At 37.2% G+C, this 27,061-nt stretch overlaps 1 protein-coding gene across 2 annotated transcripts in view; it reads left to right on the top strand.

Annotated features, from left to right (window-relative positions):
* The window catches only part of CWC27 (CWC27 spliceosome associated cyclophilin), a 253,943-nt gene that overhangs the window by 35,020 nt on the left and 191,862 nt on the right, over window positions 1-27,061 (top strand). For both annotated transcript variants that reach the window (XM_040262597.1, XM_040262596.1), the window contains exons 7-10: window positions 663-732; window positions 15,637-15,716; window positions 16,695-16,728; window positions 20,350-20,507. In XM_040262597.1, the coding sequence (XP_040118531.1) occupies window positions 663-732; window positions 15,637-15,716; window positions 16,695-16,728; window positions 20,350-20,507 (342 nt within the window). The remainder of the gene's footprint in view (window positions 1-662; window positions 733-15,636; window positions 15,717-16,694; window positions 16,729-20,349; window positions 20,508-27,061) is intronic.

Here is a 27,061-nt window from a genome sequence, read left to right on the forward strand (position 1 = left end):
GCTCCTCTGTCCACGGGATTCTCCAGGCAGGAACACTGGAGTGGGGGTTCTGTGCCCTCCTCCAGGGGATCTTCAGACCTGGGGACAGAACCTGAGGTTCTGACATTTCCTGCATTGACATGCAGGTTCTTTACTGTGCGTGCCACCTGGGAAACCCACAAAAAACTTTAATTACTTCTGTCATGCTTGAGTTAGTGTATTTAATGGTAGTTTTCAGGATAGATTTTTGGTCATTAGTTTAGTCTAGTATGTGAAATATGGGAAAGATTGAAGCAAAAGGAGAAAGGGGCAGCAGAGGATGAGATGGTTACATAGCATCACCAACTCAACAGACATGAATTTGGGCAAACTCCAGAAGATAGCGAAGGACAGGGAAGCCTGGTGTCCTGCAGTCCATGAGTTAGCAGAGTCAGACATTATTTTGCAACTGAATAACACCAACAATATATTAACATCTGGAACTAAACATTTAATGTTATGCTAAAAATATATATCCTTAGTATATTTCCCCTGAATACTAAGTAATTATTGTCTATTGAGAGAATGTGTTTCTTCTTGTAAATTGTGTTCTATTGCCTTAAAAATAGGATATTTATAAGTTTTGTTTAACTTTTCCTTTCTAATCTTATGTCATTCTTTTTTCCTTCTTTCTTTTTCAATAGAAATTTTAGTTTACTTTCATTTGGAGAAGAAGCTGAGGAAGAAGAGGAAGAAGTGAATCGAGTTAGTCAGGTAAAACTCTTAATTGGCCCTTCGTTCAGAATTGTAAAGAGATTAGGGTCTATATTCTTACTCATTTTTGTATCTACTGCTATATATAGGACAGCATGTTTTACAGCAAATTTTAAATGTTCATTGAACCAATTCATAAAATGATTTGTGTGGTCAGTAATATTTGCAACTTCTGAAATGATTTGAAATATATTTTTAATCTGGCATTTTAAAAATCAGTTACAAACTGGGATTAACGAATGATTTAATGTTGTGATTCAGATTTTAATTGATGTTGGTTTATTGGATTACTAAATGGTTTGTTATTAATATTACTGTAATAAACAGTGACAGAGCAAAGCTCTTATATTCATTTTAATATAATTTATATATATTTATTCTTTTCATTAATTCTCATCACAGCCCTGTAAGGTAGGTAGTATTATTTTCATTTTACCTATGAGTAAATTAAGTATTAATAGGTTGTAATTTGCTCAAAGTCACATACCTAGTAAGTTGCTAGGGCTGGGAGCTGAACCTACAGCTGTCTCTATAAAATCCACATCTCAAGGTTATACATTGCTTCCTGGCCTTTACCCCACCAGTGCTTCCCATAGGCCTTTAAATATGGTTTTCCTCAATATCCCTTTTATCACGGTACTCATTGCTGAAACACCTACAGTGCTGTACCATTGTTTAAAGCAGTGATTCTGACAAATATGCCCCAAGAAAATCATCTTCAAGAATTTTTACTCTCCTAGATTTTCATCTCATCCTTTTATGACAGGTAGTGAACACTGAGACCTAAACAATAAGATTCAAAGTCCTTTTTGTAGTATGTAATTAAAACTCTATAACCTAGTACTGCCTTTCTCACTTAACACAGTCACCAGTTTCTTACTGACACTGGCAATAGCATAACTTAAAAGCATGGTGGCCCACTCCAGTATTCTTGCCTAGAGAATCCCATGGACGGAGAGGCGTGGTGGGCTACAGTCCATGGGTGGCAAAGAGTCGGACACGACTGAGCAACTTCACTTTCACTTTCAAAAGCACCTTATTTTTACCCTTGTCTTTACTTCTTTATCTGCATGCTTCCCTCATCATTGAGCCTGGTTTGGTAAGCTACTATTGGGCACACAGTAAGCACTCTACTTACACCTCTTGCATTAAAACTGAATTAAAATGGGCATGTGTAAGTAAGAATTTAGTCATAATTTTTTTTCTTTTACTGTCTTCAGTATCCTTGATTGATCTATTTAATACCATAGATTCAATTACCACTTGTATACTGTTAATAACATTCTGAACTGTAAGAGACAAAGCCAAATATTTTTCCTGGGCTCTTATCCCTCATTCTGTGTTGTCTTTAGGAAATATCACTATTTTTAGATATCAAAACTAAATTCATTTTCACATGATAACTTCCTTTTTCAATTTCTTATCAATATCACCAACTACTCTGTCACCTCTCCCATCAGGAGGCTTCTGTACCCTCTTATCCTTCTCTGTCAGCGGGCAGACAGGCTAAAAACCACAATCACAGAAAACTAACCAATCTAATCACATGGACCACAGCCTTGTCTAACTCAATGAAACTATGAGCTATGCTGTGTAGGGCCACCCAAGATGAACAGGTCATGATGGATAGTTTTGACAAAACATGCTCCACTGGAAAAGGGAATGGCAAACCATTCAGTATTCTTGCCTTCAGAACCCCATGAACAGTATGAAAAGGTAAAAAGATAGGACACTAAAAGATGAACTCCCCAGGTTGTAGGTACCCAGTATGCTACTGAAGATGAGTGGAGAAGTAACTTCAGAAAGAATGAAGAGATGGAGCCAAAACAACAACAAAACCCAGCTGTGGATGTGACTGGTGATGGAAGTAAAGTCTGATGCTGTAAAGAGCAATATTGCATAGGAACCTGGAATGTCAGGTCCGTGAATCAAGGCAAATTGGAAGTGGTCAAACAAGAGATGGCAAGAGTGAACATCAACATTTTAGCAATCAGCGAACTAAAATGGAATGGAATGGGTGAATTTAACACTGATGACCATCATATCTACTACTGTGGACAAGAATCCCTTAGAAGAAAGGGAGTAGCCATCATAGTCAACAAAAGAGTCCGAAATGCAGTACTTGGATGCAGTCTCAAAAATGACACAATGATCTCTGTTCATTTCCAAGGCAAACCATTCATTATCACAGTAATCCAAATCTATGCTCCGACCTGTAATGCTGAAGAAGCTGAAGTTGAATGGTTCTATGAAGACCTACAAGACCTTCTAGAACTAACACCTAAAAAAGATATCCTTTTCATTATAGGGGACTGGAATGCAAAAGTAGGAAGTCAAGAAATACCTGGAGTAACAGGCAAATCCGGCCTTGGAGTATAGAATTAAGCAGGGCAAAGGCTAACAGAGTTTTGCCAAGAGAACACACTGGTCATAGCAAATACCCTCATCCAACAACACAAGAGAAGACGCTACACATGGACATCACCAGATGGTCAATACCGAAATCAGAGTGATTATATTCTTTGCAGCCAAAGATGGAGAAACTTTGTACAGTCAGCAATAACAAGACCAAGAGCTGGCTGTGGCTCAGATCATGAACTCCTTATTGCCAAATTCAGACTTAAATTGAAGAAAGTAAGGAAAACCACTAGACCATTCAAGTATGACCTAAATCAAATCCCTTACGATTATACAGTGGAAGTGAGAAATAGATTCAAGGGATTAGATCTGATAGAGTACCTGAAGAACTATGGACGGAGGTTTGTGACATTGTACAGGAGACACGGATCAAGACCATCCCCAAGAAAAAGAAATGCAATAAGGCAAAATGGTTGTCTGAGAAGGCCTTACAAGTAGTTGTGAAAAGAAGAGAAGTGAAAGACAAAGGAGAAAAGGAAAGATATACTGTGAATGCAGAGTTTCAAAGAATAGCAAGGAGAGATAAAGCCTTCCTCAGTGATCAATGCAAAGAAAACAATAGAATGGAAAGACTAAAGATCTCAAGAAAATTAGAGCTACCAATGGAACATTTCATGTAAAGATGGGTGCAATAAAGGACAGAAATGGTATGGACCTAACAGAAGCAGAAGATGTTAAGAAGAGGTGGCAAGAATACATAGAACAATAAGGAAAAGATCTTAATGAGCCAGATAACCAGGATGGTATGATCACTCACCTAGAGCCAGACATCCTGGAATATGAAGTCAAGTGGGCCTTAGGAAGCATCATTCTGAACAAAGTTAGTGGAGGTGATGGAATTTCAGTTGAGCTATTTCAAATCCTAAAAGATGATGTTGTGAAGGTGCTGCACTCAATATGCCAGCAAATTTGGAAAACTCAGCAGTGGCCACAGGACTGGAAAAGGTCAGTTTTCATTCCAATCACAGAGAAAGGCAATGGCAAAGAATGCTCAAACTACTGCACAATTGCACTCATCTCACATGCTAGCAAAGTAATGCTCAAAATTCTCCAAGCCAAGCTCAACAGTACGTGAACCATGAACTTCCAGATATTCAAGCTGGATTTAGAAAAGGCAGAGGAACCAGAGATGAAATTGCCAACATCTGCTGGATCATCAAAAAATTAAGAGAGTTCCAGAGAAACATCTATTTCTGCTTTATTGACTATGCCAAAGCCTTTGACTGTGTGGATCACAATAAACTGTGGAAAATTCTGAAAGAGATGGGAATACCAGACCATCTGACCTGACTCTTGAGAAATTGGTATGCAGGTCAGGAAGCAGCAGTTAGAACTGGACTTAGAACAACAGACTGGTCCCAAATTGGGAAAGGAGTATGTCAAGGCTGTATATTGTCACCCTGCTTATTTAACTTCTATGCAGAGTACAGAGAAGTGCTGGACTGGATGAAGCACAAGCTGGAATCAAGATTGCTGGGAGAAATATCAATAACCTCAGATATGCAGATGACACCACCCTTATGGCAGAAAGCAGAGAAGAACTAAAGAGCTCTTGATGAATGTGAAAGAGGAGAGTTTAAAAGTCAGCTTAAAACTCAACATTCGGAAAATTAAGATCATGGCTTCTGGTCCCATCACTTCATGGCCAGTAAAAGGGGAAGCAGTGGAAGCAGTGAGAAACTTTATTTTGGAGGGGGGCCTCCAAAATCACTGCAGATGGTGACTGCAGCCATGAAATTAAAAGATGCTTGCTCCTGAAGAAAAGTTATGACCAACCTAGACAGCATATTAAAAAGCAGAGACATTACTTTGCCAACAAAGGTCCATCTAGTTAAGGCTATGGTTTTTCCAGTAGTCATGTATGGATGTGAGAGTTGGACCATAAAGAAATCTGAGCACTGAAGAATTAATGCTTTTGAACTGTGGTGTTGGAGAAGACTCTTGAGAGTCCCTTGGACTGCAAGGAGATCCAACCAGTCCATCCTAAAGGAAATCAGTCCTGAATATTCATTGGAAGGACTGATGTTGAAGCTGAAACTCCAATACTTTGGCCACCTGATGTGAAGAACTGACTCACTGTAAAAGACCCTGATGCTAGGAATTATTGAAGGTGAGAGGTGAAGGGGACGACAGAGGATGAGATGGTTGGATGGCATCACCAACTCGATGGACATGAGTTTGAGTAAACTCTGGGAGTTGGTGTGCTGCGGTTCATGGGGTTACAGAGTTGGACACGACTGAGTGTCTGAACAGAACTGAACTGACTGACTCTGTCACCCCAGTATCTGAGAAGTCATCTTTAGGTGTCAGTGTACTAGTCTTATATTATTCATGATTCACATTTGTCCCTAATCAAAATGAAAGATTCACTATATATCCTGATCCTGTAGGTATGTTTGTAAATAGAGAAAAATGTTAGATCTGAGAATTACCAGGATTCCCTTTCATTGATGTTATCTGAAGATGTCCAGTTTCCTTGTATATCCATGCCTTCTGCAGCATCCTCCCAGGCCTGTTTTTTCTTTTGCTTGGAGTGTGTGCTCTCCTTTATTTGACTTATTTTTATTTTTCCTTTGTAATATTTAGTTTCATTATTAACTTCTTAATGCCTCTATTCCCTCCCAAAGCTGAGCCATCAGAACACTTATTATCCTTCATTGTAATGATTTCTTTTCTTATCTGTGCTATGTATTTTATGTAATCTTTATAACAATAATGTCATATGGATTTTATTCCTGATTTATAAATGGCAAAATCAATACTGAGATCTTAAGTTTCTTGTCTAATTAAGAGTCTTGGAATCTGAATTTTGACTTGAGTTTCTGTAGCTATTAAAGTATCCAGTGTGGTTTTGAATACTGCAAAAGCTGCCTCCTTCTAAATGGCTAGCAAAAAATTTCACTGAAAGCACAGCATTCTGGGGCTGGGGACAGCTAGCTCAGTGCAGTCAGCCCACTGCCATTTCCTAACTTCCACGAGGTCCTGGGTGGTTCTAGTTTAGCAGCCATGTAGAGCAAGAGTAGGCAGTCAAAAGGAATTTTTCTGTCAGTCTTTTTGTTGAATTAAATTTCTGGTCTAAAATAAGATTTGTGCACAGTTACTGAGATTGACTTTACTAGGAAATTAGTTTGAATATTTTCTGTTGGTAACAACATGTCTTAAATGTTGAAAGCATATCTTCCTCCTGCTGCTTGCTTTTTGCACAAAGTTTAAAAAAAAATTACATGTTTTAACTTCTACTGAATACAGTGAACTGGCCACTGCAAAAGCAATTTGTGTTTGCTAAAGGTTGAAATGTGAAAGAATCCACTGTGGATAGTTGTAGCTTGCTTTTTAAGTTTTCTTTTAAATGTGTAAAACACTTTAAACTGTAGAAAGACCAGTTAAAATCTTTCCTTCTTGCCAAGAACATTGCAGCCCACAGTCCATTATCAAATAAGTAGCATAACCAGTATTGTGTCATCACATTTCTCGCGTCTGACTTTTTAATTGAGGGTGCTGTGTGATAAAATTATCAACTGTTTGTTTCTGACTCTCAAAGCTGTATCTCTAGGCTGACTTATTTTTCTCCAGCTGCCTACTAGACATCTCTGTATTAGAATTTCTCACTAGTTACCCAAGCCCTAGCCAAGGCTTAATTCATTATCTTTTCTTCCCAAACTTCTCCCTGTTCTGTGAATTCTTTTTCTAATTCCTTGGTATCAGTGTCCCCTAATGAAAAATTTTACATTTAATTCTGGTGTTTTTCTTATTTTTTCCCTTGCACAACCAGTTAGTTGCATTAGGTCCACGAATTTTTCATCTGTGGCGTATCTCAAATCTTATTTTTGATTTATTTTACCACTCCTCTTCTTCCAGCCTTCATTATCTCTAGGCTGTGCCACTGCCCTAGTCTGCAGACTGATCTCCCATCTCCCTTCTCTTTTTTCCCCTTCCACTCATTGCTATCAGAATAGTCTTCCTGAAGCCTGATAAAGATGCTGTAGCTGCTTTTTGTTGACTATAAAAATAAGGCCAAGTTCCTTGGCCTATTATTTCAGGCTTCTGCTTTCATTACTCCTCTTTACCAACTCTGTCCTTTAGGTTAATGCTTCTTAAACTTCCTCACTAATAAAAAGTCACTTATAGTACTTTAAAAAATTAAATTCCTATATCCATCTCAGACCTACTGATTCAAGATCTCTAGGGGAGAAACCTAGGAATTTGTATTTTTAATGAATTCAGTAGAAATCTTACCTGGAAAATGTAGGAAACACTGTGTTAGCACATCTGAACTATTTGCTGCTCTACATATATGCCTTGTATTTTCCTTTATGTGTCTTTGTTCATGTTTTTTTTTTCCTCTGCGTGTAGTAGCTTATTCCACTTCTCAATGTCAAAGCCATATTTATCTTCACATGTAGAATACTATATTTTCTAAATGTCTTTCCCATTTTTTCTTAATCTTTTCTTTTTCTGATCTAATTTCTACCTTGTGATTCTTGCATTTTCCTTTTAAACACATTCTTTTCGCTTTATTATGCGAGAAATGTATGATGGTATTTTTGTTGTATACTATTCAAACATTACACCCTTTCATTTCTGCCTTATTAATTTTGTAGGGTCCTAGGTGCTGAGCTCCTTCACAGTAAACTTTGTGTCATCTTTGAGTGGCCGTGTGTTGCAGTAGAAATAGCATAGATTTGGGATCATACAAACTCATATTGGCACTTTATTTTTACAGATAGTTTGTGACTATGGATAACTTAAGTCTCTCTGAGCCTCCATTTTTCTCTTTGTAGCATGGAAATAATAGATACCATTTAGAGCTGTGAAATAAGGATACAGATAATCCTTACTTTGATAGGTCATGCAATTGAAAAGTGGTTTTGAAAGTCAAATGTCTTAAACAACGTACTCTAGAAGTTGTCTTTTATTCTCAAAGAGCTAAAGAATATCAGTCACTAACACGATCATGATTATCGTGCAGAAGCTGCTGCCTTGCACTCAGGTAGTCTGGAGGGCTGCTGAGAAACTTCACCAGCAGTCCAGCTTCCTGAGGTAGGAGGTCATGAGCGCAGCACAGTTGGCCCAGGGCCCTTCCTGAGCACTCCCACAGGGTCCTTGATAGTAGCTTGTACACCTGTACATCATGACCCACCAACGACTCATTCTCCATATGTGAGTGGGTCTTGGAACAATGAGCAGAATCTTTTGGCATACAGAATTTAGCTGTTTTGTCTATTCATATTACGGAATCATGGGTAAGTTTAGCTTGAGAAAAGAGAGCAACACCACCAAAAATTGTTGACATTTACTGGCTTAAAGAAAAGGAAGTTTCTGTAGAGAGCATGAGATAAATTCTAGGGAGAACAGAAATAGAAATATATTTTGTTTATTTTGCTTTTGTACTGTTCTTCACCCTTCAAATACACCCTTTGCCTTTTGGGTACAATGAAACTTGGGTCAGAAAAGGGAAGGCTAGCTTGAATTTTGGAAAAGTGTGACCAAATGGCATATTTTTAAAAATTTAGCCTAACTGTTTTTAAATATTGATAACTAGAGCCAAAGTCAGTGTCTTTTATAGTGACTAAAAGCAATTTGCAGTTTCAGAGGTTGCATGAAATTAAGTATTTCTAGAGGGCTTGAAAATAATTGTTTCATTATTCATTTGCTTATCAAGTTTCTTTCTTTCAGTGACTCCACAGTGTTAATCTTTATCCCAGAACCTAACATCACAAGTTAATAATTGGTAAAGTCTGAATTGAGGCTTTACTTTATGTGAAAGGAGAAATAAGATAGAGTCCCCTCTGGTTTATGGATTATCAGTGTGGGATTACAGACACTGCTTTACCCCACTCAATATTCATGAGAAGGTGCCTCTCTCCCAAGGGTTAGCTTTCTTTCATTATTTATTTCAGTATCTTTCTACTACCTGATAAAATCTCTTTTAGAATAATAGAATTTTATAGCTCAAAGGGATCTAGTCCAACTTCCTTTCTTTATAGATGAAGAAACTGAGACTCTGGTTAAGTGACTTGCCAGACTGACTTCATTTCCTTTTTGATAGGATTGCATGATAGGAGGATGCCATAACAAGTATCTTGAGTTCAGGAAAGCACATTGTCAGAGTCTCTCATGATATGCTTGTGGACAACATGAGGAAATGTGATCTGGGAGATAGTACAGTCAGATGGATTTAGAGCTGCTTGAATACTTCTGCCCAAAGAGTGCTTTGTTGTCAACCTGTGCCTAATTATTTGAACTAGTAAGTTGAAATGTAATAGGAGTACATGTATATTCTGTGCTTTAGTTTAATGAAATCAGCTAAATAGGTATGACTTAATAGCCTGTAAGCCTTATTGAATTATTAAGAGTAAGGTCTCTGGAATAAGGAATTTAACATTCTTTGCATTTTGGGGGATCGCGTTTGCAGCATTTTGTTCAGTTCTGAACACCTTTATGAAGGATACTGACAAACTAGATGTATCCAGAGGAAGGGAGGGTCATGAGGAGGATGGGCAGGATGCCAAAAACATGCTCCTCAGGGAATGCTTAAGTAACTGGATATTCACTGGCGAAATAAAATCTAACTGAAAATGGGAGCCTAGGCTTCAAATATTTGAAAGGTTTTTATCTGGAAGATACTCTCCTTTATATTGCTTTATTAAATAATAGTTTCATTCAAATATCCGTGTTGGTTTAAAATTTGCTCCTGAATTTTTGTGTATAACCTAAAGAAGAATGTCAGAAAATGTTTTTCTAATAAAAACTTAGGATCAGATGAGTAGTTTTCTTGAGGCAAGTTAAATGGTAGGTCTAGTAAAAAAATATCTTAATAGGTAAATTTGAAAATAGTTACTAAATTGTGCCACATTCATATTGATACACAGTATTTTTTTCTTACTTCAAGATATGTTAACATTTTAATTTCAAACGCAAATTTATAAAAATCTTTTTTCTTACCCGGAAAAATGTATATTGATAAATATATCACTTTTGAGAATAAAGTGATAATATTTTTGTCTTATTCTCATTTATCCTTATATCTTATTCTCATTATAGTTTCCAGGTGGGTTAGGCATAGCCTGGAGAGTTTTGTACAGAGGCTGTCAGAAATGTTAAATAGTTTTTTTATCACATGGCTTGTGGGATCTTAGTTCCCTGACCAGGAATTGAGCCCCCGCTCTCAGCAGTTGAAATGTGGAGTCCTAACCATTGATATTGCACTTTTTAAAAATGTTGATGTATTTGTAATCACTTCGTATTTCCGCTGTAGAAAATTACCATAAACTTAATGATTCAAAGCAAAATAACTTTAGTGTCTTATAGTTCTGGAGGCCAGAAATCCAAAACAGGCTTCACTGGCCTAGATAATGAGGTCCTGGCAGGGCTGCCTTCCTTCTGGCAGCTGAGGAGAATCCATTCCCTTATTTTTCCAGTTGCTAGAGACTGCCTGTATTCTTTGGTTAATGTCTTCTTCATCTTCAAAGCCAGCAATAGCAGGTCAAGACTTTCTTATCTTTCATCATTCTGCCCCTGACTTTCCTGCTTCCATCTTTCTTATAAAGACTCTTGTGATTACCTTGTACCCACCCTGATAATCTAGGATAATCTCCTCATCTCAAAATTCTTAATTTACCTACAGAGGTCCTATTGCCAAGTCAAGTAACTTACCCACAAGTTTTGAGGATCAGGAAGTGGACATCTTTAGGGGCCATTACCTGCTTCCAACCTATTTGTATCTAAATGAAACTGTGTGGAGTATTCCTATTGACAGCACTTGTTTATGGTTCATTTTTAGTTTTAGAAGGTAGAAATAGGCTTAGTTGGATGGTTGAAAATTAAACATAGATTTTCTTTTTCTCCAATTAGAGAAAGAGTTGTCCAATTACAGAACTCCTTTAAAAAGGGGTGATTTTTTCATGTATGTGTGTGTGTAGTTATTAAGCTCCTTTCCAGTGTGGAGATACTGGTTGATTAGTCAGTGATGTCAAGGAGATTCCTGCATTGTATGGGAAACTAGATTAAATGGCTTAAAGATTTTTCCTCCTGTCAAGTTTTCTGGTTCTGTACTAAAGGTCACAAGAATGTAATAGGGTTCATCATAGAAATTATGTATATATTTATATATAAGCAGAGATGGAAACTGATAGATTGATTGAATTTTAGGAATTGGCTCATATGTTTATGGGGGGTGGCAAGTCTAAAATCAGTAGAGTAGGCCAGCAAGCTGGAAACTCAAGGAGGAGTTACTGTGATAGTCTTGAGTCCAAAATCTGTAGGCTGGAAAGTCAGGCATAATTTTTGTGTTACAGTGTTGAAGCCAAATTGCTTCTTCTTGGGAAACTCTTTACTCTTAAGGCCTTCAGCTGATTAGATGAGGCCCACCTACATTTTAGTGGATAGTCTGCCTTACTCAGTCTACTGATTTAAGTGTTTAATCACATGTTTAAAAAATACTTAGTTTTATAACACCATCTAGACTGGGGTTTGAATAGACAGCTTGGGTACATAGCATAAAATTAACCATCACACTGAAGTAGTTAGAAATTGACACTCAGACCTTCGGACCTCTTGACCACTATGCCTCTTGCTTTCTTTCTACTTGTATTTAGTTCCCACTGTTTCACTGCCTCTGTGTTCTTGATAAGAAGTAGCAGATAATAATATAACTTTCCCAAATCCCCTTTGATGTTCATTTTCAGATTTGCTTATGGTTTTGAATTTACCTTGGAGCTTCTTCTGTTGTGCTCACTAAATATATTTAGTATTTTTTTCAGCCCCTAAACCGATTAATGAGCCAGCTGCCTTTATGTAAATTCTTCAAAAATTATTTTAAAGTATATTTGGTGTTTCTTCTTTCTCTAAAATTATTATTGATGGTATAAATAAGAACCTTAAACTAGGTCTCAGAAAGAATAGGCATGAAAGAAATATTTGAATTCATTTTTACCCTCTTAGAGCCTATCTCCTATTTATTTTCTTGGCCTGCAGGATTCAAAGTCTACTATAGTGGGAATGGACATCTAAAAAATTGCTTTTGATCATATATTTCTCTACTAGTTTAATTGAAAATATTAATTTAAATTTGAAATGATAATGATTATTCATATTAATCAGTTTCCTTCTACTGTGAAATCTTAATTTAAAGTTAACGTTAAGACAGGTTTCTTCTTTTCCTTTAAGCTGGTTTAAGTTTTAGGAGATAAACAAGAAACCATTTTTAAAGACATTTTATTAATCTATTTTTGGCTGCCCTGGGTCTTTGTTGCCATGTGCGGACTCTCTCGATTTGCAGGCTTCTCACTGCAGTGGCTCCTCTTGTTGTGGACCTACAGGCCGTAGAGTGCACAAGCTTCAGTAGTGGTGGCACATGGCATGTGGCATCTTCCTGAATTAGGGATTGAACTTGTGTCCCCTGTTTTGGCAGGCAATTCTTCACTACTGGACCATCGGGGAAGTCCAAAAACCCATTTTTAAAAAATGTTACTTAAGCTAACAATTATAAACTAATATTTACAAGTAAATGGAATAGTATAGCTTATTAATGGACCAAGAACCTGGAGACCTGAATTCTAATCTTACTCCTCTTATGTGTTAGTGCAACTCTCATTTCCTGATCTATTATCTGTTTCTGGACTAGAGAGTCTGAGGCCTCCTCTGGCTGCTGCTGCTGCTGCTAAGTCACTTCAGTCGTGTCCGACTCTGTGTGACCCCATTAGATGGCAGCACACCAGGCTCCCCCATCCCTGGGATTCTCCAGGCAAGAACACTGGAGTAGGTTGCCATTTCCTTCTCCAATGCATGAAAGTGAAAACTGAAAGTGAAGTCGCTCAGTCGTGTCCGACCCTCAGCGACCCCATGGACTGCAGCCTTCCAGGCTCCTCCACCCATGGGATTTTCCAGGCAAGAGTACTAGAGTGGAGTGCCATTGCCTTCTCCGCTCCTCTGGCTATTATGTCTGTAATTGTGACTCCATGAAGGAAGCACATGGGGTGAATTGATAAGGAACTATTCTTAGAGTAAATGAAAATAAACATTGGTGGCTAGAGGTGCAGAAGGAAGAAATTTTAGAAAGGAAAACAGGAAAAAAAGATGCTTGTATTTGATTCTAATTGAGGTCATTTTATATTCATTTGTTCACTTTTGCACATATCTCATTTAACAAAACTGCCTGAGCGACTTCACTTTCACTTTTCACTTTCATGCATCGGGGAAGGAAATGGCAACCCACTCCAGTATTCTTGCCTGGAGAATCCCAGGGGCAGAGGAGCCTAGTGGGCTGCCGTCTGTGGGGTTGCACAGAGTCGGACACGACTGATGTGACTTAGCAACGGCAGCAGCTATTATTATTATTTCCATTTTTTAGGCATAGGTTCTGAAGTCTGATGAGGTCATTCTCTTTCCCCAAATAGTACAAGTTTTGGCCTAAAGCCCACAGAATTACTGATTATTAGATTTTGAAATTCTTTTGGTCTACTGTTATCTGCTTTTCCTGTGTTCTTTCTATTATACCACCTTCAGTTTTTGGACAGTTTAATTGTTAGAGAAACATCAAGTAATTCTTTGATGTTTGTCTTTTTATTACTTCTTGGTTTTCGTAAGGTTATGGCATTAGAAATATATATTAACTGCATATCAGATTCTGTGACTTTTTAAAAGTATGGATAATAGTATCTTTAGATTAATTGAGAAAAGTTTTTATTTTGCCTAGTGAAACTGGACTATAAGTATATTTAAATGTACATCTAAAATTGATTAGGTCTTTAAAATGTGGAGTACTCCATGTTAATACAGAAAAATTCTAAAACAGATTATTTTCATCATGGAAATAAATTTCAGAAAGTATACATCTGCTTCAAAGTAAGGCCTGTCAAATTTAAAAGCCTATTCTCAAAATTATTAAGCAGTGAAGAATGAGCAAAAAGGTCTTTCCACCTCTGTATTTGACATTTTAAAATTTCAGTTAACATATTTTGTAATGACTTTTTCAAAATAAAAATTTCCTTCAAGATAGAAATTGTCTTTTTTCTTATCAACTCTAACCTCATACTGGTCACTCAGACATGATTAATTGAGGGATGGGAATGGTAAGCAGCTTTCCAACTTAAGATAGAAAGTATGAATTAAAAGTTTTCTCACCTTGTGATGAGGAAGCTTGTACAATAGTCTGCAGCTCTGAAACAGGCCAGTTGTTCTGGGTCCATAGGGGCTTATAGGAAAAGAAAAATGGATTATATCATTGTGAGATAGACCAGGATTTAAATCCTAGATCTTCTACCACTAGCTTAGTGAATTACTTAATCTAAGTCTATTTTCAATCTGTAAAATGGGGCTAATAATGGCTACCTTACTTACTTTCATTTGGGGACAAGAGGAATTGAGATGTGGGAATATTGTGTTGTAGCTCAGTGCCTGACACAAGTATATATTTATAAATTAGAATAATGGTTGTAGCTTGTTTTAATTTTTATTGGGATATATTTGATTTACAGTGTTGTGTTTCAGGTGTACAGCAAAGTGAATCAGATATACATACACATATATCCACTCTTTTTTTAGATTATTTTCCCATATAGGTCATTACAGAGTGCTGAGTAGAGTTCTCTGTACTGCACAGGAGGTTCTTATTAGTCTATTTTACATATAATCATGTGTATATGTCAATCACAGTCTCCCCATTTATCCCTCCCCCTCCTTTATCCCCTGGTAACCATACGTTTGTCTTCTACATCTGTGACTCTACTTCTGTTTTGTAACTAAGTTCATTTGTACCTTTTTTTGATTCCACATATAGGCAATTATCATAGGGCATTTGTTTTTCTGTGTCTGACTTCACACAGTATGACAATTTCTAGGCCCATCCGTATTGCCAAAAATGACATTATTTTTTCAGTGTTTTAATAGTTCTACTTATCTTCTAATGTCTTATTATATAAATTTAAAGTATAAATTTACTGAGAATATGACTTTTGAAGTTATTTAATATTAGGTCACTAATGAGCAGTCATACATGAAAAGATCTTTTACATATGTTAAATAGTATTTTATAGATGTTCTCATCTGGTTGCTTGGGTACATTTTAAAAGTGATTCTGTGCAAGAATACTATACTGCTAGTATACACAGTATATTTGAAGAATAATAGTGTGTGTTTATTTCAAATTACTCTTGTGATTTGTCTTCTGAGTTTTAATATATAAATCAAAAATTAAGAAATCATAAAGAGTGTTTAGTGTTTGGAAATAGTAATCAATAAACTTGTTTTTAAGGCTATATCACACTTTTTGAAGGAGAGATGCTGCTTTTAAATAATATTTTTAGTCTATGGGAGAATAAGATTGCTATTTTACAAAGCTTTTCTTTCTATTTAGATTTTTCAGGAACATGTGTCTTTTACTAATAACCACAGTATACTACTAGATTCTATGTAAATGTGTTAACTTGTCCTTTTGGAAGACTGTTTTTTCCCCCACTCATGATTACATTGTACATTTCTTTCTAGAGCATGAAGGGGAAAAGCAAAAGTAGTCATGACTTGCTTAAGGATGATCCACATCTCAGCTCTGTTCCAGCTGTTGAAAGGTTAGTATGGTGCTAAGCTCTTATTTTTTGGCTCATATAGTTTTCTGGCTCCCTTTGTGACTAAGCAGTCAGTTCTCATGAAGTCAAATTTTGTCAGCCCAACCAAAAAACTAAAGCATTTTGTAATGGGGGTAATAGAGCTACTAGCATAATGGAGAGAGAATCACTCCAGTCACATTCACTCTCTTGCTATCTATCTATTTTTGTTGAGCTAATTACATTTAAAGTTATCTGTTAAACTTCTAAATCTCGGGATAGTTTGAACACTAGAGAGCTGTCCGCTTTAATGAATTAATGCTTAATTCAAAGTTTTTTTAACTAATCTTCTTCTTGAATCATTTTTGTCTCAGAATCATGAATAAGCAAATCAGATTTGAAGGGTTTTGTGAGGAAATCACCACATTTTGGACCATTTCACTGAGTATTATTCCATATATATTTCAGGAGTTACCAGAAAACTATCTTACTGTTTTTGTTGCTTCTCTTTGGTATGGGCAAATGTCTGACTGTTAAATGTAATTATATGTGATTTACTGGACCGGTGTCTGAAAGGGGGACTACAATACTGTGGTACTGAGTTTAACTCATTTTCAGAAATTATATATTGAAACAGTCTCTTCTTGACATACTTGTATTTGAAGGACTTGTCTTCTTCAGCCTGAAGACATAAAGCCAATAGAAGAAATTAATTTCTGCAGCCTTTTGTTCATAAAAATAGCACTATTGGTTATTTGCTTTTTAAAAAAAAAAAATTCTAGTGAATTTGTATTTGTGCTAATGGAGCATACCTTCTATTCTATTTATAAAAACAACTTCCTTTTAGATGTTTCTCTTTGCTGTATGATGCCATTCTGAAATTCCTGTGTTGAAGTATTTTAGAGCTATTAATCATAGCAAAATATTCTACATTTTTGAATAATTAAATAATTTTGCTAGTTTCATTTTGAAGCTAAAATTTGTTTTTCTTATTTTTTGTAGTGAGAAAGGGGATGCAGCAGAAGATTCAGATGATGTGAGTTTTAATTTTAGTATAAATATAGTTGAACAGTTCATAGAAAATTCAAAATCTTTACAAATGATTATTTTTCCTAAAAGGTACTATATATTATCTTTTATAAATATATAAAAATTTGAAAAATAAATTATGTATTTCAGTATTAGAATTTTCTTCATAGTATATTTATGTATTTGTTTTCCTACAAAATCAGAATCTTATATGTGAATTTCTAGCCTGTTTTTTCTCCATCTCACATAATGTTACATGACTACTCAAAATTTAGATGTCATTGATTTTGTTTTATTATGATAAGTTTAAATGTTGATGTGTGACATCCTATATGATATATGGGAAATGCTTAAATCAGTCATTTATGGTAGTTTCCTTCTTCATACAAACATTTCAGAACATTCTCTCTTAAAACTGTCTTGACATCTCTGCATTACTTGTACTGGCTATTAAAGCTGATAAAGCAGGATTTCCTTTATGTGTAAGAGATCAAGTTTTTCAGGTCATTCGCTTGATATAAAAACTCATTGATCTGTGCATTGTACAGAAGGAAACACATAACTGTCCATGCGCGAACACAGCTTCATCTATTGTTATATTCAAAAGACAGCGTTTTCTCTATGTGTAATGGAGAAAGAATGACTGTCTAACCTGGTCAAGAGAACCTTCTGGGAAGAGATGATGCTCTGTTGTGTCTTATAGGAGAATTAGGAGTTAACTAGATCAAAAAAGAAACTGGTAAAGGGTCGGATCACTCTAGCTTAGAAAATAGCATATGCTAACACATAGTAACCAGAGAACGCAATGGCAGCCCTCTCCTGTACTCTTGCCTGGAAAATCCCATGGACGGAGGAGCCTGATGGGCTGCAGTCCATGGGGTCGCTAAGAGTCGGACATGACTGAGCGACTTCACTTTCACTTTTCACTTTCATGCTTTGGAGAAGGAAATGACAACCCACTCCAGTGTTCTTGCCTGGAGAAGCCCAGGGACGGGGGAGCCTGGTGGGCTACCATCTGTGGGGTTGCACAGAGTCAGACATGACTGAAGCGACTTAGCAGCAGCAGCAACACATAGTAACAAGGAGAGAGTATATCTTATTTAGGAAGTACACACTAAGGTTAAAGTTTGAGAAGGAACCTCACTGTGAGGAGAGCAGGAGGGAAGAGGGTTAGAAGGAGCTACATCTACAAAAGGCTCTAAAGTAGGAGAGAGTTTGTTGTGTTTCAGGAGCTGAAAGCAGAACAAAGTGACCAGAACTTAGTGACAGGAAGAAGAGTGGTGAGGTTGGAGAAGTGGGGAGAAGTCAAAGAGTAGAGAGCTTCATAGACTATGGTGAGGAGTTTAAATTTCATTCTAAAAGTGATGAGAAACAGTTAGAGGGCATTAGTTAAAAAGATGAATGCTGTGGTCAACTTTGCATTTTAGGAAGATCCCTGTTGGCAAAGTTAGAGAGGACACATTAGAAGAAATAGGCCAGAGTCAAGGAGAACAGTCAGGGAGCTATGTTGAGAGGAGAAAGAAAGAAAGAAAGTGAAGTGTCTGACTCTTTGCAACCCCATGGACTGCAGCCTGCCACGCTCCTCCATCCCTGGGATTTTCCAAGCAAGAGTTCTGGAGTGGGTTACCATTTCCTTCTCTGGAGCATCTTCCTGACCCAGGGATCAGGAACCCGGGTCTCCCGCATTGTAGGCAGACACTTTACCATCTGAGCCACCAGAGAAGTCCTGTTTGGAGGGGAGCTGATAGAAAATCACAGCTGTGAGATGGGAGAGAGAGAGACTTGAAAGAGGTCTAAGAGGTGACTTATTCTCAGGGAGACAACCATAAGATTTCTGATTTGGGCAGCTTGTTAGATGGGTACAAAAGACAGATGGGGAGAATGATGAAAAATAATGTGCTTAATAATGTACATTTTGTGATTCAGATAACTTGGAGACATCTGTGTAATGTTAATATGGATCTGGAAGGTAGGACCAAGGCCTGATGTAAAATTATCCATACTTTCTTATGGTCTTGGTGGGGGTAAGGTCACCTAAGGATAGTGTATGATCTTTAACCTTTTTAGTGTCCCAAGATCCTTTGCAGTCACTAAAACAGTGGACCTCTGTCCCAGGAAACACTGCATCCACAAACAAAATTTTACTAATTTGCATGGCATTTTTTTCTGTCTCCTGAGGACCACGCATGGAAGACCTGGGTCAATGGTTCTGAAATTTTAAAGCTAAAGAAAGTCTTAAACATCTCACTGAAAACACTCACAATTTCTATCTACAGAGATTAGAAACAACCCACATGTTATAGCCTGAGAAGCACTGCCCTTGGGTCCACAGGCCTGAAGTTAAGAATCCTGCCTTACCATGCCTCACCTGGTCAGAGAATCACAAGAGAAAAAGATCAACCTGGGTAGTTTCTTCCTTCTTCTCTACCCACTTCCCTCCTTCTCTCTTCCTTTTTCTCTCCACTCCTCTCTCTGTTAATCTGGGAAGCTATTCTGGAAGTTGTCAATTTAGCAATAAGCACTACAGTCCAGAATTTTAGCTCTTATGGAGTCCTTCCTCTGATCATTGGAGACAACAGTCATATAAATAATTAAAATATATAGTATGTCAAATGAGTTATAAATGTTTTGAGGAAAAATAGGGAAGGGGAATAGAGACCACAGTGGGTAAGTGTATGGTTCTGCCATTTTATTAGGGTGATCAAGAGAAGGAGCACTGAGAGGGTAGCATTTGACCAGAGACCTGAAGGAGATGAAAGAGTGAGCAGTGAAGAGTCATAAAGTAAGAGTTTCAGGTTGGAAGGAAGAGCAACTCCAGAGCTGGCTGTGTGGCTGGCCTGGAATTGTAGGAGATTATGTCAAGGAGCTACAGACTGTATAGTGTCTTGGTAGAGTTGGGGACTCATTGCAGGGTTTTGAGAGAGGAGTGATTGCTGTGTCTTAATTTGTAGGAGGAAATATCAGCTTCTTTACCTCCACCTCTTTTACTTGCATTACGTGGTTGAGGTCAGTATGTTAGCCAACTGCCTCCAGAAGCCACCTTGCCTACTGGGGAAGAACAAGAATGTACAACAGATCAACACAAAAGTCTGGGTGATCCAGCAGGAGCACAGTCTGCTACACAGACGGACTGGTTGTGGATTGAGCAGCAACACTTGCTGGGCTATGGCATACTCAGAGCTGGGTATTCCCACCTGTAGCAGATTCTTCAAGCCCTTGCTGCTGCTGCTAAGTCACTTCAGTCGTGTCCGACTCTGTGTGACCCCATAGACGGCAGCCCACCAGGCTCCCCTGTCCCTGGGATTCTCCAGGCAAGAACACTGGAGTGGGTTGCCATTTCCTTCTCCAATGCATGAAAGTGAAAAGTGAAAGTGAAGTCGCTCAGTTGTGTCCAACTGTTCGTGACCCTATGGACTGCAGCCTACCAGGCTCCCCCGTCCATGGGATTTTCCAGGCAAGAGTACTGGAGTGGGGTGCCATTGCCTTCTCCACTTCAAGCCCTTACTAGTTCAAAATGAAACAGAAAAAAACCTGGCCTAAAATGCAGTGAGGAGAGTCTGAGACAGACCTCTGGAAGCAAAAGGAGAAAATGGAATGCCCAGTAAATACTACATTTTGATTTTTACAGGATGGAGAATATGAAGATGGAGAGCATGATGAATATGTTGATGGTGATGAGAAGAACCAGATGAGAGAAAGAATTGCAAAAAAGTTAAAAAAGGACACAAGTGAGAATGTTAAGAGAGCTGGAGAGGGTGAAGTGGAGAAGAAGTCAATTAGCCGCAGGTGAGTCAAGCAGTTGAAATATCAGAGTTTCTGTCTTTTATACTTCATTTAAAATTAAGATTGAGTCCTCTATTCAACTTACTTTCTAAAATGTTGTTTTCATAGTGTTCATATATACCAGTTGTCTTAAATTAGCCCACTCAGGCCTAAAAGAAAATGGACCAATTTTATTTACATCAGTGGTCTTAAGAGTCAAATTCTGCTTTATTTCTCTTTGATCTCTTCTTTAAAAGCCTCTAAGGTTTTTTTTTTTTCTCTTCTGAGGTAAGCAAAATATTAGCTATATGTGGAAGACTGTATTTGTTTAAAACAAACAAGATAAGTCATTAACAGATGTCCTCAGATTTAAAGGGAGTAAAATTTGTCAAAAATGGCTAAGAAAGGGGTGGGCCTGAAAATACTCTTAAATATTTTTTCAAGTCTGATTTATACTGTCTACCCCTCCTAACCTTGGTGGTATCATAAAATAAATCTCAGCACGTCTCATTTCAAAGACTTGTTAAATTTTGTGACAACATTTTGTTCTCCTGAAATTCAGCTTAATTGAAAAGCTCTCCTTTATAATTCTGTTAGTATAACTTTGTTACACATATAAAATAATATAGCTTTAAAAAAAAGGTAGTGTTTGTTTTCTTTGAATGACCTACAGTTGGGGGTAAGATAGGTGTAACTCCCTATAAACAACATTGTTTTATTCTATTATGTTTCTCAACCTCACAAAGAAAAACTACAAATAAAAAACATTTTCATATTATCATCACTTAGATCTCTAAATTTTTTCTTTATGTAACCAGAAAAGTACTTCCCTAGAAATTTCCACTGATAGTATAACCTTTTGCATTCAGAAATGGTACTTAGAAGTTGTCTTTAAATATCTTTTTCTGGCAACATTCACCTGATGCTCAATTGTTGAATAATTTAATGTAGTTGATTAACTTTGGGCTACTATTGGATGAAGATTTTAGCGATCATATATATGCTTATATAAGGCCTGTGGAGTTGACGGGCCTCTTATCAGCTCGAACTTTTAGTTAGATCCTGAATATAATCAAGAATACTTTCTTTCTCTTACTCAGGAGATGGATTTCCTGATTTTTCAGTTCCTTTCAGTCCAGTCACTCAGTCATGTCCAACTCTTTGCAACCCCATAGCCTGCAGCACAATAGACTTCCCTGTCCATTACCAACTCCTGGAGCTTCCTCAAATTCATGTCCATCCAGTCGGTGATGCCATCCAACTATCCCATCCCCTTCTCCTCCTGCCTTCAGTCTTTTCCTAGCAGCAAGGTCTTTTCCAATGAATCAGTTCTTCACATCAGGTGGCCTAAGTACTGGAGCTTCAACGTCAGTATCAGTCCTTCCAATGAATATTCAGGACCTGTTTCCTTTAGGACTGACTGGTTTGTCTCCTTGAAGTCCAGGGACTCTCAAGAGTCTTCTCCAACACCACAGTTCAAAACCATCAGTTCTTTGATGCTCAGCTTTCTTTATGATCCAACTTTCACATCCAGCGTGACTACTGGAAAAACCATACCTCTGACTAGACGGACCTTTGTTGGCAAAGTAATGTCTCTGCTTTTTAATATGCTGTCTAGATTGGTCATAGCTTTTCTTCCAGGAGCAAGCGTCTTTTAATTTCATGGCTGCAGTCACCATCTGCAGTGATTTTGGAGCCCAAGAAAAGAAAGTCTGTCACTGTTTCCATTCTTTCCCCATCTGTTTGCCTTGAAGTGATGGGACTGGATGCCATGATCTTTGTTTTTGTGTGTGTGGTTTTTTTTTAATTTTTATTTTTAATTTATTTTACTTTATAATACTGTATTGGTTTTGCTATACATTGACATGAATCCACCACGGGTGTACATGAGTTCCTAATCCTGAACCCCCCTCCCAACTCCCACCCCATATCATCTCTCTGGATCATCCCCGTGCACCAGCCCCAAGCCTCCTGTATCCTGTATTGAACATAGGCTGGCGATTCATTTCTTACATGATAGTATACATGTTACAGTGCCATTCTCCCAAATCATCCCACCCTCTCCCTCTCCCACAGAGTCCAAAAGTCCGTTCTATACATCTGTGTCTCTTTTGCTGTCTCACATACAAGGTTATCATTACCGTCTTTCTAAATTCCATATATATGTGTTAGTATACTGTATTGGTGTTTTTCTTTCTGGCTTACTTCACTCTGTATAATAGGTTCCAGTTTCATCCACCTCATTAGAACTGATTCAAATGTATTCTTTTTAATGGCTGAGTAATACTCCATTGTGTATATGTACCACAGCTTTCTTATCCATTCATCTGCTGATGGACATCTAGGTTGTTTCCATGTCCTGGCTATTATAAACAGTGCTGCGATAAACATTGGGGTACACGTGTCTCTTTCCATTCTGGTTTCCTCGGTGTGTATGCCCAGTGGGATTGCTGGGTCATAGGCAGTTCTATTTGCAATTTTTTAAGGAATCTCCACACTGTTCTTCATAGTGGCTGTACTAGTTTGCATTCCCACCAACAGTGTAAGAGGGTTCCCTTTTCTCCACACCCTCTCCAGCATTTATTGCTTGTAGACTTTTGGATCGCAGCCATTGTGACTGGTGTGAAATGGTACCTCATTGTGGTTTTGATTCACATTTCTCTGATAATGAGTGATGTTGAGCATCTTTTCATGTGTTTGTTAGCCATCCGTACGTCTTCTTTGGAGAAATGTCTGTTTAGTTCTTTGGCCCATTTTTTGATTGGATCGTTTATTTTTCTGGAATTGAGCTGCATAAGTTGCTTGTATAATTTTGAGATTAGTTGTCAGTTGCTTCATTTGCTATTTTTTTCTCCCATTCTGAAGGCTGTCTTTTCACCTTGCTTGTAGTTTCCTTTGTTGTGCAGAAGCTTTTAATTTTAATTAGATCCCATTTGTTTATTTTTGCTTTTATTTCCAGTATTCTGGGAGGTGGATCGTAGAGGATCCTGCTGTGATTTATGTCGGAGAGTGTTTTGCCTATGTTCTCCTGTAGGAGTTTTATAGTTTCTGGTCTTACGTTTAGATCTTTAATCCATTTTGAGCTTATTTTTGTGTGTGGTGTTAGAAAGTGATCTAGTTTCATTCTTTTACAAGTGGTTGACCAGTTTTCCCAGCACCACTTGTTAAAGAGATTGTCTTTAATCCATTGTATATTCTTGCCTCCTTTGTCGAAGATAAGGTGTCCATAGGTGTGTGGATTTATTTCTGGGCTTTCTATTTTGTTCGAATGATCTATATTTGTGTCTTTGTGCCAGTACCATACTGTCTTGATGACTGTGTCTTTGTAGTAGAGCCTAAAGTCAGGCAGGTTGATTCCTCCAGTCCCATTCTTCTTTCTCAAGATTGCTTTGGCTATTTGAGGTTTTTTGTATTTCCATACAAATTGTGAAATTATTTGTTCCAGCTCTGAAAAATACCGCTGGTCGCTTGATAGGGATTGCATTGAATCTGTAGATTGCTTTGGGTAGTATACTCATTTTCACTATATTGCTTCTTCCGATCAATCAACATGGTATATTTCTCCATCTATTAGTGTCCTCTTTGATTTCTTTCATCAGTGTTTTCTGGTTTTCTATATATAGGTCTTTTGTTTCTTTAGGTAGATATATTCTTAAGTATTTTATTCTTTTTGTTGCATTGGTGAATGGAATTTTTTCCTTAATTTCTTTTTCTACTTTCTCATTATTAGTGTATAGGAATGCAAGGGATTTCTGTGTGTTGATTTTATATACTGCAACTTTACTATATTCATTGATTAGCTCTAGTAATTTTCTGGTGGAGTCTTTAGGGTTTTCTTTGTAGAGAGTCATGTCATCTGGAAACAGTGAGAGTTTTACTTCTTCTTTTCCAATTTGGATTCCTTTTATTTCTTTTTCTGCTCTGATTGCTGTGGCCAAAACTTCCAGAACTATGTTGAATAGTAGTGGTGAGAGTGGGCACCCTTGTCTTGTTCCTGACTTTAGGGGAAATGCTTTAAATTTTTCACCATTGAGGATAATGTTTGCTCTGGGTTTGTCATATATAGCTTTTATTATGTTGAGGTATGTTCCTTCCATTCCTGCTTTCTGGAGAGTTTTGATCATAAATGGATGTTGAATTTTGTCAAAGGCCTTCTCTGCATCTATTGAGATAATCATACGACTTTTATTTTTCAATTTGTTAATGTGGTGAATTACATTGATTGATTTGGGGATATTGAAGAATCCTTGCATCCCTGGGATAAAGCCCACTTGGTCATGGTGTATGATCTTTTTAATGTGTTGTTGGATTCTGATTGCTAGAATTTTGTCAAGGATTTTTGCATCTATGTTCATCAGTGATATTGGCCTGTAGTTTTCTTTTTTTGTGGCATCTTTGTCAGGTTTTGATATTAGGGTGATGGTGGCCTCACAGAATGAGTTTGGAAGTTCACCTTCCTTTGCAATTTTCTGGAAGAGTTTGAGTAGGATAGGTGTTAGCTCTTCTCTAAATTTTTGGTAGAATTCAGCTGTGAAGCCATGTGGACCTGGGCTTTTGTTTGCTGGAAGATTTCTGATTACAGTTTCAATTTCCGTGCTTGTGATGGGTCTATTAAGATTTTCTATTTCTTCCTGGTTCAGTTTTGGAAAGTTGCACTTTTCTAAGAATTTGTCCATTTCTTCCACGTTGTCCATTTATTGGCATATAATTGCTGATAGCAGTCTCTTATGATCCTTTGTATTTCTGTGTTGTCTGTTGTGATCTCTCCATTTTCATTTCTAATTTTATTGATTTGATTTTTCTCCCTTTGTTTCTTGATGAGTCTGGCTAATGGTTTGTCAATTTTATTTATCCTTTCAAAGAACCAGCTTTTGGCTTTGTTGATTTTTGCTATGGTCTCTTTTGTTACTTTTTCATTTATTTCTGCCCTAATTTTTAACCTGCTTCTACTAACCCTAGGGTTCTCCATTTCTTCCTTTTCTAGTTGCTTTAGGTGTAGAGTTAGGTTATTTATTTGATTTTTTTCTTGTTTCTTGAGGTATGCCTGTATTGCTATGAACTTTCCTCTTAGCACTGCTTTTATAGTGTCCCACAGGTTTTGGGTTGTTGTGTTTTCATTTTTATTCGTTTCTATGCATATTTTGATTTCTTTTTTGATTTCTCCTGTGATTTGTTGGTTATTCAGAAGCGTATTGTTCAGCCTCCATATGTTGGAATTTTTAATAGTTTTTCTCCTGTAATTGAGATCTAATCTTAATGCATTATGGTCAGAAAAGATGCTTGGAATGATTTCAGTTTTTTTGAACTTATCAAGGTTAGATTTATGGCCCAGGATGCGATCTATCCTGGAGAAGGTTCTGTGAGCACTTGAGAAAAAGGTGAAATTCATTGTTTTGGGGTGAAGTGTCCTATAGATATCAATTAGGTCTAACTGGTCTATTGTATCATTTAAAGTTTGTGTTTCTTTGTTAATTTTCTGTTTAGTTGATCTGTCCATAGGTGTGAATGGGGTATCAAAGTCTCCCACTATTATTGTGTTGTTGTTAATTTCCCCTTTCATACTTGTTAGCATTTGTCCTACATATTGCGGTGCTCATATATTGGGTGCATATATATATATAGTTGTTATATCTTCTTCTTGGATTGATCCTTTAATCATTATGTAGTGGCCTTCTTTGTCTCTTTTCACAGCCTTTGTTTTAAAGTCTATTTTATCGGACATGAGTATTGCTACTCATGTTTTCTTTTGGTCTCTATTTGCATGGAATATCTTTTTCCAGCCCTTCACTTTCAGTCTGTATGTGTCCCTTGTTTTGAGGTGGGTCTCTTGTAGACAACATATATAGGGGTCTTGTTTTTGTATCCATTCAGCCAGTTTTTGCCTTTTGGTTGGGGCATTCAACCCATTTACGTTTAAGGTAATTATTGATAAGTATGATCCCGTTCCCATTTACTTTATTGTTTGGGTTCGGGTTATACACCCTTTTTGTGTTTCCTGTCTAGAGAATATCCTTTAGCATTTGTTGAAGAGCTGGTTTGGTGGTGCTGAATTCTCTCAGCTTTTGCTTGTCTGTAAAGCCTTTGATTTCTCCTTCATATTTGAATGAGATCCTTGCTGGGTACAGTAATCTGGGCTGTAGGTTATTTTCTTTCATCACTTTAAGTATGTCTTGCCATTCCCTCCTGGCCTGAAGAGTTTCTGTTGAAAGATCTGCAGTTATCCTTATGGGAATCCCCTTTGTGTGTTATTTGTTGTTTTTCCCTTGCTGCTTTTAATATTTGCTCTTTGTGTTTGATCTTTGTTAATTTGATTAATATGTGTCTTGGGGTATTTCGTCTTGGGTTTATCCTGTTTGGAACTCTCTTGGTTTCTTGGACTTGGGTGATTATTTCCTTCCCCATTTTAGGGAATTTTTCAACTATTATCCCCTCAAGTATTTTCTCATGGTCTTTCTTTTTGTCTTCTTCTGGGACTCCTATAATTCAAATGTTGGAGCATTTCATATTGTTCTGGAGGTCTCTGAGATTGTCTTGGTTTCTTTTAATTCTTTTTTCTTTTTTCCTCTCTGATTCATTTA

Source organism: Oryx dammah, unplaced genomic scaffold, assembly GCF_014754425.2.
Source record: "Oryx dammah isolate SB20612 unplaced genomic scaffold, SCBI_Odam_1.1 HiC_scaffold_20, whole genome shotgun sequence".
Lineage (NCBI taxonomy): Eukaryota > Metazoa > Chordata > Mammalia > Artiodactyla > Bovidae > Oryx > Oryx dammah.